We start from the raw sequence: 12047 nt of genomic DNA on the forward strand, positions 1-12047 counted from the left end.
TCCCCACTCTCAGCTCCTGCAATTGCATCAACTCCCTGCCCTTCACAGGGATGTAAGCCACCCCAGACCACTGTGTCTGGTCACCCAGTGCTGTGTCCCCACTCAGTGCTGACGTCAGCACTTCCCAAATCCCAGCCCTTCACATACCTGACCCCAGTTTTACTCCACCGGGGTACCTTGTACTATGATTCCAAAATCTGTACTGAAGTCGGTGTATTTTTTAATACATTTATTTTTAAAAAAAGAAACTTCAGATGTGACCACAAATGAAATACTAGAATCACTTGCCACACAGGAAGAGTCACGCTAAAACTAAAACAGTGAAACGAAACTCATCATACTGCAGCTTGACTGGCCCCACTGTCAGAAGACTATGCTTGAGGCTCACGTTTGTCTCTTAAAAAGTAAGAAGCTACTGAAGATGGACTTGTGTTTAGGGGAGACTTCCAATCAGAAGGGCTGCAGACACAGAATGGCCGTCTCACTCCTCAGCATGATGTGACACGGAGCTGCGGACAGCTTAGCATCCTGTCGTGCATGCCTGCATGGCCCTCTTCTCTCATAGTCAATGAAAATGAGAAAGACCCTCAATCTCTTCCTTAAAATGAGGAAGCTTGTCAAGCCATGGGCTTTCATTTTTTCCCCCACCACACATGTCAGAGAAGGAGCAGAGAACTTCATCACTGAACTATGTCAGAAATCTGTGCCGTCAAGTCCGGCCTTGTCACCTGGGCAGAAAGTCATCAGAAGGACAAGTAATATCACACACAGGTGGTTTTTTTGTTGTTGTTGTTTTAATTTTGTTTTTCTTTTAAGGGGGAGAGAGAGGGAGAGTGTGGGCAAGGGAGGAGCAGAAGCGGGGGAGAGAGAGAGAGGGAAAGAATCTCAAGCAGACTCCAAACTCAGCGCAGGGCCATACACAGGGCTCGATTCCACAGCCCTGATATCATGACCGGAGCCGAAATCCAGAACTGGACACTCAACCAACTGAGCCACCCAGAGGCCCCCCATACAGGTTTCTTTTGCAGTTTCTTCTTCAGCTCCAGGTACATATGTCCAGACTCTACAGAGTTGTACAGGACCCATTTGTTCAAATTTCACTTCCCAGGATATGTTTATATCAACAAGGAATGGAAGAAGTTGATAAGAGCCATGAGTATTCACATAACTCTTCAGGATGTTCCCCCAATGCCTGGGAGCCGTAGGCTGGTAAATGCCCTCAGTGAAACACCTTGTCCAATCATATTTTCTGAGAAAGTTCTGAGTTGCAGGGAGGTCTCTGTCTCCCAGCGGCTGAAGGAGAGGGGACATTATCATCCCTTATTTAGACTCTTCCTGCTAACTATATACACCTGCTACTTTTCTTCGTTAAGGCCTGGAATGTCAATAGGTAGCTTTAACTAAGAAGGACAACAGGACCAAAGAGCCTAATTTTATTATCAGAAATGAACGGGAAGAGGGGCGCCAGGGTGGCCGATTAGCTCCGCTGTATCACTGATGGTTTATAAACTACGTTGAAACTCTGGTTAAATGGTAAAGTAGGCCACCTATCTGTCCACTGACTCGCTTCTGACGTTCGATTCTGCAGGGGTCCACTGCAGGAATAGGTCAAAAGTCCACTAAGATGCAATTGAACCCCATTGCCTGCATGAAATCTGCACCCCAAAATACTCGGATATGAAGCTTATTCTGTTCTATCAGAATGTTCTCCATGTGATTTTTATGTCAGGTGCTACAAGGCTGTGCCTCAGTTTTCTAAGCTGTCATCCCTCTGTCCCCGTGGTCACTGTGGACCAGATGGAGGCCCTGAAAGCTGGCACTTGCACGACCCCTGTTCCCAAGGACGATTCTTACCCTATTGCAGATAGAACTAGGTCCTGACTGGCCCGTCCGAGGGACTTGCTGGCTGTAAGTGACAAAACTAGACTTTGTATGAAGCAGGAACTTGCAGAAGGGACATGTAGATGTCATCTCCTGTCACATCAGCCAGCAAGTGGCACCCCTTGCAGTGAACAGAATGGACTGTAGAAAAGAAGGCAGTGGTGTGCCTGTGACCACACTGTGTGTGGAATGTTCATGAGCCACACGGTTGTGGATCAGGGAGTGGGTCTCCTGAGGTAGGACTGCTAAGAGCCTGTGACCTTGTGTTGGCAGAGGCGGGGGGGAAGGGGAAGCACAGAACCTCTGGGGTGGACTTGTTTTAGTTTTTATTATCTGCTTAACGAAAAAAAAAATATGGGACATGGGGGGGATCGGAAAAGAGGGAGGAGCTAAAGTTCTTGTGTGTCAGTTTTGATATGAGTAACTATGGGTCTGGGGTGGGGGTGTCTGTCGTTTTTAGGCAACAGTGCAGACCTCCGCCTGGTGAAGACGTTCATAGAGCTGGGACTTCCTGGAGGAAAGCTGGACTTCCTAATGTCCGAAAAGAATCAGGTAGGACCCAAAAGAAAAGTCAGAACTAAAAGAACCCCTGAGTCATGTCTTCTGTGAACCCCCTATGTCACCCGATAGTTTGAGGATGCTCAGATAGAAGGGGCCCCGGCAGAGAACCCTGGCCAGGTGCTCGGATGGCCTGGAAAGCAAAGACTCATTGTTTCCTTTTGGAGGAAGGAAATAGTAAGAGGTGGAAAGATGTCAGTCAGGTGCCTGGGGCCTTTGGCCACAGGGCATTAGTGTGGGTGACAGCTGAGGGCAGAAGTGATGGGGGTGTCCCCGGGTCTCTACTGGGTGAAGGGGGCTGTCACAGGCATAATTAAGCCCCTGCGATGCAGCCCCCAAGGCAGAGGGATTTGACCGGCATACCACAGGGCTTTTGGACTGGATCTACACAGAAGTAATGAACTGGTGCGTGTGTCGGGGGTGCTCACTCAGGAATGATTATGTTCTGTGACATGTCATTTCTTAAAAGTTGTAAATCTCCTAAGCACGTGGATTTCCAGTACATCCCTTCAGAAGTACCCTGGTTAGGGGCACCTGGGTGGCTCAATTGGTTAAGCCTCCAACTCTTGATTTCGTCTCAGGCCATGATCTCACGGTTCGTGAGTTCGAGCCCCCACATCAGGCTCTGCACTGACAGTGTGGAGCCTGCTTGGGATTCTCTCTCTCCCTCTCTGCCCCTCTCCTGCTCTCTTGCTTGCTCTCTCTCAAAATAAATAAAGTTTTTTAAAAGATTAAAAGGGGCCCCTGGGTGGCTCAGTCGGTTGAGCGTCCGACTTCGGCTCAGGTCATGATCTCACAGTTCGTGGGTTTGAGCCCCGCATCGGGCTCTGTGCTGACAGCTCAGAGCCTGGAGCCTGTTTCAGATTCTGTGTCTCCCTCTCTCTCTGACCCTCCCCTACTCACACTGTCTCTCTCTCTCTCTCTCTCAGAAATAAATAAAACATTTAAATAAATAAATAAATAATAGAAAGCTTAAAAAATAAACGAAGGAAAGCGCCCTATTTGGAGAGTTCCTGGTACCATTTTCTAAACCTCCTGTGTCCTCCAGAACTTTTCTCCTCAAAGTCAACTCAGCCCTCATAGTTGCTGCCATTTATTCAATAACCCCTGTTAAATTAACAGTACGCAGCTGAGGAAACGGGGTCTGGAAGGCTGGAGGGTCATAGGAGCATCTGTCGTAACTGTGATGCGAGTAGCTTACCGAGTCCTTACTCTGCTGCGAAGGAGTGGGCTGCGTGATCTGCCCGCAGGACTTGGGAGGAGACAGGTTTGCGCTGGGGAAGAGCAGCCCCGGGCTCAGGGCCTGCACACAGGGAGCCGGCCTGCACACATGGTTCTCTCCCTCTCTGACACTAAGACACTGACTGAGTGCTTCATCCCTCCAGAGCCTCAGGGGCCATTGAATGGCAGGTGACTGTGAGCCACTCCCTCTTCTTCCCCACCCTGGTGAATACTCATCAGATCTGTTGTTCACCTTTGTAGCTTGGTGCGCAGCGCAGTTGCTGGGAGCCCATGACACCGGGGAACAGCTCCGTTAGCGAGAAACTGTCTTTTATGTTGACCCCAGATCTCCCTCCCTGTAGTTCCCATGTGTTTCCGAAAGTTCATCTTTGAAGTTACATAAACCAACCTAGCCTGTCTTCCCCATGTCTGCCCTTGAAGATTTTCAAAGACACATGAGGTGTCTCTTCCTTTGATGCCTGTATCCTCTGACCATCCATTAGGAGTCACGAGGGCTTGGGACCCTTCCCTGGACGTGGCCTGGGAGTGTGGTGTCAAGGCTGATCTGGGGAAGGAGCAGGGTGTCGGGGCCAGGCAGGCTTGGGTGTGTGTCCTGGGGGCACGGGACCACCCTGGGAGCCTGTTTCCTCACGGTGCAGTGGGGCAGGTGGTTAGTGGGCACGGGCAGAGCCTGGCACATGATGTGGCAGTAGGGGCTGTGAACACAGCTTCCCGAGTCTCTTCCTTAGAGCCCCAGTCTGCGGGCCCCTTTCCCTGGTGCCGAACCCCACTCTGTAACCCCAGCGTCAGGTTCAGGCACATTCCCAGGATGGCGGCCTTGTGCACAGACTCCACCCAACAGCCGTTCCCTCTCTCCTCTTCCAGATGGACACATTTGCAGATTTTGATACCATGACTGACCGATTATTGGATGAAATCATTCAGCACATCCAGCTGTACAACCTCTCCATATCCCGAATTAGGTAAAAGGAAATCACAGGTAGTTAATGCTGGGGGAAGAGGGGTGACGTTTCTGGATGTTGGCTGTATGCAAGCTCGGTGTGCTGTGTTCTGTCTGCCACCTTGATAGGCTGACTTGTGACTTCCTGGGCTAGATGACTTCCAGAGCAGAAGCCAGTGGGGGAGAAGAACCATTCGGTAGCTCGGTAGGAAGGGAACTGGGCTCCAACAAAAATCCCTATAGGTTTGAACCGCTGTTCTTTGAGCACTCACACATCCGAGTACCGACTCGGCCATGCAGCCTCTTGCAAGCTTCCTAAATCTCTGAGCCTCCATTTCCCCACCTGCGGGATGGGGACCAGTGCCAGCATCATGTGGCGCAGAGCGGAATACATCACCTGCCCGGTGGGAGGTTTCAGTCCGTGCCCATTCTGTCCTTCCGCTGCTGCAGCCGGCCTGCCTGAAATGTTTCACGATGAAGGTGATGGAAGTTGGCTTGTGTCTTTGTGCACTTGCAATATGTGGACATAGTGGTGCCTCCTTCCACGTGCAGTAGCCCACGGAGGCCCCAGAGATAAAATATCACTTCTTCATTTCCCAATAGGAGTCACAGGCCTGTAGCGAGGAGGTGCAAATCACTGGCCACAGGCTAGGGGAAGCAGTTTCATAGACAACCATTCATTTCCTGACATGGCCTGTTTTAGGGTCCCCATGAGCAGAGGTAGGGCGCTATATGCCGCTCGTGTGCTAGCGTTTCGATCCACAGGTATTCAGTTTGACGATAGCCATGTGTTGGGTCCACAGATGTGCGAGTGGTCGTGTGACTGGAGCCGGGCGTGTAGGAGGGTCTCAGACGGCATGGGCCGACAGCGGGCAATTCAATAAATGTGTAATGACAGTGAGCAAGGAGTAACTTGCAGAGCCCATCAGAAGTCAGGTCGTGAATGGCCTCATAAGCCAGGCCAGGGAAGTAGGGTTTCGTCCTCTGAATGAGCAGACTGGCTTAGGGCCCAGATGTGTATTTCAGAAAGCACCCCGGGGGGCCGGGAAGGAGACACAGAGAGCAGACAGGGCTGCTGTAATATCACGGAGCCGGCCACACACCCGCGCTTCTGACCACACTACGCAATGGAGGCCTCGCTCCCAAGGTCTCCACTTCAGGCTCACTGTGGCCAGAGTCTGGAAACCCAGTGAGGATGGGTTAGCAGCCCCCATTCTCTTTGCCCGTTCCCCCGAATTGGGGTGAGGAGGGAGGAGGACCCCAGGCCCCGTGGGGCTGCCCGCTGAGCCCCTGGCCTCTCGCAGCCACGCTCACACGCCGTTTCTGTCCTAACAGCTTCATCGGCCATTCCCTCGGCAACATCATCATCCGGTCAGTCCTGACGCGGCCCCGGTTCCGGTATTACCTCAACAAACTGCACACGTTCCTGTCGCTGTCTGGGCCTCACCTGGGGACCCTGTACAACAACAGCACGCTGGTTAGTACAGGTAAGACTTCCCCAAGCCCCGTCACCCCTCACCATCCATTCGGAGCAGAGGGAAGATGAAAACAGAAGCAGATGTTCTCTTTGGTGGAGTCTGGCGGCTCCAGAGCCTCTTCACGCATGGGATACCGAGCAAGGACTTTGGCCTCAGAGAGAGGGGCTCTCATTTGTGAGTCGAGTGAGGTCAGACTAGATGTCCCCCAAGACCTCATCTGTGAACAGAAGGGTGGTGCCCTCGGGTCGTGGCTGGAAGAGACTGAGGCACAGAGTGTGGAGGAGGGGCAGGGGGTCTTGGCCTGTCCCGGCTGTGGTAACACATCCTCACAGACCGGGTGACTTGTAAATGGAAGTGTATGCCTCAACCTGGAGGCTGCAAGTCCTAGACCGAGGTGCAGGCAGATTCAGTGCCCAGCGAGGCCCTGCTTCCTGCCTCAGAAGGGTGGTGCCTTCTTTCAAACTTAGCAACGGGCTTTGAATCATCTACTTCCACGGCGAGCTTGCCGCCGAGCTCTGAGCCAGACACTGAGGGACGGCTCTGGCCAAGACATTTTAATCTCTATGCTATTCAGTTTCCTTCCTCTTCAGAAAAATGTTTATCTACTTTTGAAAGAGAGAGAGAGAGAGAGGAAGCATGAGCAAGGGAGGGGCAGAGAGTGAGGGAGACACAGAATCTGAAGCAGGCTCCAGGCTCTGAGCTGTCACTGCAGAGCCCAATGCTGGGCTCGAACTCATGAGCAGCAGGATCATGACCTGAGCCGAAGTCGGATGCTTAACCGACTGAGCTACCCAGGCGCCCCGTCCTTACTTTATAAAATGGGTCTAGCTGTGTACGTATGTCTGTGTGTCTATGGATACATTTATGTATGGATGCATTTGTGACGTGGATACATTTATGATATAACTATATATGTCTGTGTGTACATACACATGTTTGTAAACACATGTATCATATCTGTGTGTGTGCACTGGTGTGTGTGTATCAGAATTGTTGAGGATTAAGCAGGAGAAGGAAAGAAGAATCTGACTAACGTATACAGGTGTCAACCGTGGCCGGGTTCCATACTTCTCACTGGAACAGAATGGCACAGCCCGCAGCTTTAAGGCTCCCACAGTTTCCTCTGTACTGTCGGGTTGGGGACACCACAGAGGGTAAAGAAGCAAGGCTCAATGAATCTTGAACAATGAGTAGAATTTCCAAGGCAGTGAACGGTGGGATACATTTTTTGGTGCGGAAGAAATAGTCTGTGTAATAGCACGGAAGCATGGCATAATCAGCAAAGGACAGAAATACCAGATGACCCAGAGGGGCAGGAGATGACAGTGACACTCTCAGCAAAACTCTGATGATGAAAGGCCCCGGGTGACGTGATGGGGTTGGACTGACCAGCATGTCGCATGGATACTCCCCAGGGGCTGGTGACTGTGGAGCCCAGGGAGGGCCTCAGGTCCCGTATAATAACAACAAATTATTAAATCGTACCCCTAACAAGGACTTCAGTGGTCCCCAATTGCCCAAATCCATTAGGTGGCACCTGGGCGACCCCTAGGTGCTCTGCTCCCTGCCCGGCTCCCAGCCCCCGCCTCTGCTCCCCTGACCTGCCTGACTCTCAGGGCAGACTGTGCTGCTGACCTTCCTCACAGACGGGGCAGACTGGTTTGTCTGCCTTTACGTTACTTGGAGGGCGTTACTGGAAATGATTGTGACAAACAGAAGGCCACTCCTTTGCTGTTCTCTCTGTCCTCACAAACCAAGGAAGCCATCTTTGGATAGAAACAAGTGATTTAAACCACATTTCACTTTTTTCACAATTACAGTATTGCAACATGACGAAAAGAACTACATTGTATTCGTTCCCTTGCATTTTTATCCAACTTGCTTTTGCCGTGGTGACGTAATAATACCCATCAGCGTTAGTGCCAGCGTAACCGAGGTCAGGGATAGACTCTGAAATGGAAGCCCGCTTTCAGTTTTTATGTGCGCTACCTGGATCTGTAAGGACCATTCCTTCATACGGCTTTGTGTTCGGGATTATTTCCTTCGGCTACATTTGTGGGAGGAGGTCGAATGGGTCAAAGGACATGGAAGTGTCAGGACTCCCCAAGCCGATCACCGCATCATTTTGCAGGATAATTGTATCACCCCGCCACAGGTACCTGAGAAAAAATTTCCTATAACTTCCCAAGGATTTACCAAAATGCCTACTTCCCTCTTATTTTAAAATTCACTAAAAGCCAGTTTCACGTTAATCCCTCCCCAATTATTATTGTTTTGCTGTCTTTACCTTCTATTTCTCATTTTTCTTTTGCTGCGTTTTTGTCTTTCTAGGCTTGTGGCTCATGCAGAAATTAAAGAAATCTGGGTCCCTTCTGCAGCTGACCTTCAGGGATAATGCTGATCTGCGCAAATGTTTCCTCTACCAACTCAGCCAGAAAACAGGTGAGGGCCTTCCTCCTCCACAGCAAGTGTGGTCACGAGTGTGAGCTGGAGGTCCGCCGTGAGGCCCCAGATGGCTTCTCCGCTGCGTCAGTGTGCTCGGGGAAGGGCATAGTCAGGTCCAGCACACACAGCCTCTTCAGATCCCAGGGAGCCCGACCACGACTCACAAACTCAGCTGCTCCCAAGAAAGGGCGTCAGAGACGCAGCCGAGGTGTGCGTAGGGTTCCTCTGCACACACAGCAGCCCCGGCTGCTCCTTCTGCCGACCTTTCCGAGCCCTGATCACAGGCCCTGGGTCTGCGTGCCCACTCACTGCTCCTTCCCAGGTAGGGACGCCCCCTCCCCACAGAAAGGGCAGGTAAGCGCTCCCCGTTCAGGTGGGCAGTGCAGGGGGAGACGGGAGTCTTTCCCAGGCAGGGCTGAAGTCGCAAGTCCACCCACAGTGCACCAGCAGGTTCACAGAGCCGTTGGAAGCCCTGCCTGCGTTGCGGGAACGAGCAGGGGACAGCAGTGGTCTGTGTGTCCAGTGAGGAGGCGGAGAGGTGACCGGGTGGCCTGCTCTGTCCTGCTGGGCAAGCCGGCCTGGCGCAGCCTCTCTGTGTCCCCCCTCCGTGGTCCTGTGGGCCCGCCCCCGGGGGCATCTCTGCACCTGTCGGAGTGAGTCCGGCGTGGCCGCCGCCTGGCGTGGGACCCTGGGCGAGCCCTATGCGCTGCGTGTCCGTGCCACGTTGAGCTTTCAGGATCCCCTCCCCCCAAGGGGGCAGGGAGGGAGAGGGGAAGCTGGACGACAGCGTGGGCCGCACAGGGAGCTGGGCTGACCCTGCAGAGCTGTCCCGAGTGGGGCAAGCGGCTGGTCCTCACAGTCCCGCCCTGCATCCTCCGGCTGTGATCTTGGGATGAGAGGCCCCACCTTGCTGGAGGGGCGAGGGCTGAGGGCCTAGGGGGCGCAGCGCAGTGTCTGCAGGCCCGTGCTGGGCTCTGAGGACGAAGGGACTCGCTGTGTGGTCCGGCCCCTCTGTCCCAGGCCGGAGCCTGGCTGCAGGCAGGGAGGTGCGTTCAGAGGCCATCTTCCTCCTGCGGGTGCCCGGGCGAGCCTGCAGGTAGGAGCTGCCCCGCTGAGAAGCAGGAGCGGACCCTGCCTTTCGTCCTCACGGACTCAGAGCCGGCCGCCCAGAGAGACTCCCTGTCACCCGCCTGCAGCTCCCCTTCCCCCCTCGAGAGCAGCTCGCTCCGGCTCTGCGGCTGATGGGACAGCAGTGCCACAGCAGCCCTTCCCGCTCCCCGCCCTCGGGGGCAGGTTTGCGCAGCGTGTGTGAGGCGGGAGGCAGCGGGAGCCGCCTGGTGAGAGGCATTCTCCCCGGCCTCTTGCAGGTCTGCAGTATTTTAAAAACGTCGTGCTGGTGGCTTCTCCCCAAGATCGCTATGTGCCGTTCCATTCAGCCCGGATCGAAATGTGCAAAACTGCCCTCAAAGACAGACACACGGGTAAGCCACGTTTAAATTTTTTAACCAAATTTCTGATTATTTTTTATATGGCCTTTTTTTTTTTTTGAAAGAGAAAGGGCACAAGTGAGTGAGGGGCAGAGAGAGAGAGAAGTGGAGCTCGAGCTCACAAACCGTGAGATCATGACCTGAGCTGCAGTCAGATGCTTAACCCACTGAGCCACCCAGGCGTCCCCCTGACTTTCTGATGTAAAAAGCGCAAGTAAATGCATGACATGGACAACGCCTGCGAGGGCACCTGGGATGTTCCCCCCACGGGGACGGGGGACCCAGCACGCCCAGGGTTTTTCTCCAGATCCCACTGGCCGGTCCTGCCCCGCCTGCAGCTCCCTCTCCCCTCCTCCCAGGGCCCGTGTACGCGGAGATGATCAACAACCTGCTGCGCCCTCTGGTCGAGGCCAAGGACTGCACTTTGATCCGGCACAACGTGTTCCACGCCTTGCCCAACACTGCCAACACCCTGATTGGCCGCGCCGCCCACATCGCCGTGCTGGACTCCGAGCTCTTCCTGGAGAAGTTCTTCCTGGTGGCGGGGCTCAACTACTTCAAGTAGCGGCCGGGGCCTCGCCGGAAGCTTGGCGATCCGCGAGAGCTGAGACATCCTTGTGGAGCCGTTCGCCACTCCAGGCGGAGCTCGGAGAGGAAGGCACTGAGGCAAGGAGGGTGGGGTGGGGCCGGCCATTCGAGGTGCTTCCATTTCCGAGATTTGGGAAAGCCGAACCAGTCCAGTCACGCAAAAGACAAGACTTTGCCCGAACCTGTTTAGCCACATGGAGTCTCCTTCGAGACATGGAAAGAAAAATGTGACAAAATAAAGCAACAGAATGCCTGGGATTGGTGAGCCCACCTTTTTACCCACCACTGGCTCACAGAGAGATCGCTCTAGTTTTACTAGGTTTGTCCATTGTGTTCCTAGCTCATAGCTTTATCATTCTGATTCAATTAAGTGCATACAAGCATTTCAGAACTCAGGTTAACCTCTGTGCAGAAGTGGAACATATTTGTGTAAATATAATCCTCAATAGATTCACATGTGCCACTCGTTCACGACAGTGTGATGCCCACGCGATCATTTTCTCCTCATGTTTTCTCAACAAGGGGCAAAGGAATGCTTTATAAACTCAGATTCTGTTTCATGAGCAGCAGCGGGTGGCGTGATGTAAGGTATGGGGTGGGGGGATGGAGGCGATGCTCTTGGTAAATGCAGGTTTGTTACAAAGAGAAGTAACCAGAGGGGACGTGGTGAACTCATTGCTTCAACTACTTCTCCAGACTGTCTATGCAGAGCCCTGGCCCACAGATTACTTTTGCGATTGCTTAAATCTCTGTCTGTAGTCAGGAAAGTGGACTTTGAGAAAATCTAAGGGGTGAAGCAGAAGCGCGTAAGGCTCCTGCTGATACTCTTCCAAAGAAATGCTATGTTAGCATTTGATGCAATTGCAAAAAAAAAACAAAAACAAAAAAAACAAAAAACAAAAACAAAAACAAAAAGAAAACAAATGAAACCATTAACATGGCCAGCGGCTTCTCCTCTCCATGGAAGGAGAAACATCTAAACGAGGAGTGCTGGATTACAAACCTCAGGGGAGCTCCAAGAAGGTGCTGGTTATCTTCCAATAGAAATGTCTTCTTGCCTTAGGAAAATAAAGGGCTAGGAGAGGTCAGCATCAATAACAACCAACAGACAGCAGGGACAACAGTGAGATCAGAGAGGAAAACAACAGTCAGATCGCGGACCCAGCTTAGATAGTTACTGGCGAATGACTTAAGGGAAGTTTTGAAAATTACCAGGATGTTTGATATGGTCCCGTAGACTGAGTACACTCTTGGCCTAAAGGAAGGCTGGAGAATCGCCTCATCATACTCAAGGAGCGCATGGACCAGGTCAGTAGGGGCCACTAACCCAGGAGACCCATCACCAGGAGGCAGAAGCTCCTATTTCTGCACAATCCCCCTGTAAAGTGTGGAGAATCATCTGTGACCAGATCCCTGGTCCAGCACCTG

The 12047-nt window shown here is 52.6% G+C and overlaps 1 protein-coding gene across 2 annotated transcripts in view; it reads left to right on the plus strand.

Moving 5' to 3' along the window:
• The window catches only part of FAM135B (family with sequence similarity 135 member B), a 281275-nt gene extending 270202 nt beyond the window's left edge, over window positions 1-11073 (plus strand). Inside the window, exons 15-20 of one of the 2 annotated variants that reach the window (XM_039232987.1) lie at window positions 2342-2433; window positions 4546-4643; window positions 5957-6108; window positions 8431-8541; window positions 9912-10025; window positions 10391-11073. In XM_039232987.1, the coding sequence (XP_039088918.1) occupies window positions 2342-2433; window positions 4546-4643; window positions 5957-6108; window positions 8431-8541; window positions 9912-10025; window positions 10391-10596 (773 nt within the window). In that variant the 3' untranslated portion in view covers window positions 10597-11073. Of the gene's footprint in view, window positions 1-2341; window positions 2434-4545; window positions 4644-5956; window positions 6109-8430; window positions 8542-9911; window positions 10026-10390 lie in introns of those variants that run through there. The other variant, XM_039232988.1, reaches the window with a different exon arrangement.
• Window positions 11074-12047: the final 974 nt, after the last annotated feature.

This window comes from Hyaena hyaena, unplaced genomic scaffold (genome assembly GCF_003009895.1).
Source record: "Hyaena hyaena isolate Hyena2069 unplaced genomic scaffold, ASM300989v1 scaffold_69, whole genome shotgun sequence".
In the NCBI taxonomy this organism is placed as follows: domain Eukaryota; kingdom Metazoa; phylum Chordata; class Mammalia; order Carnivora; family Hyaenidae; genus Hyaena; species Hyaena hyaena.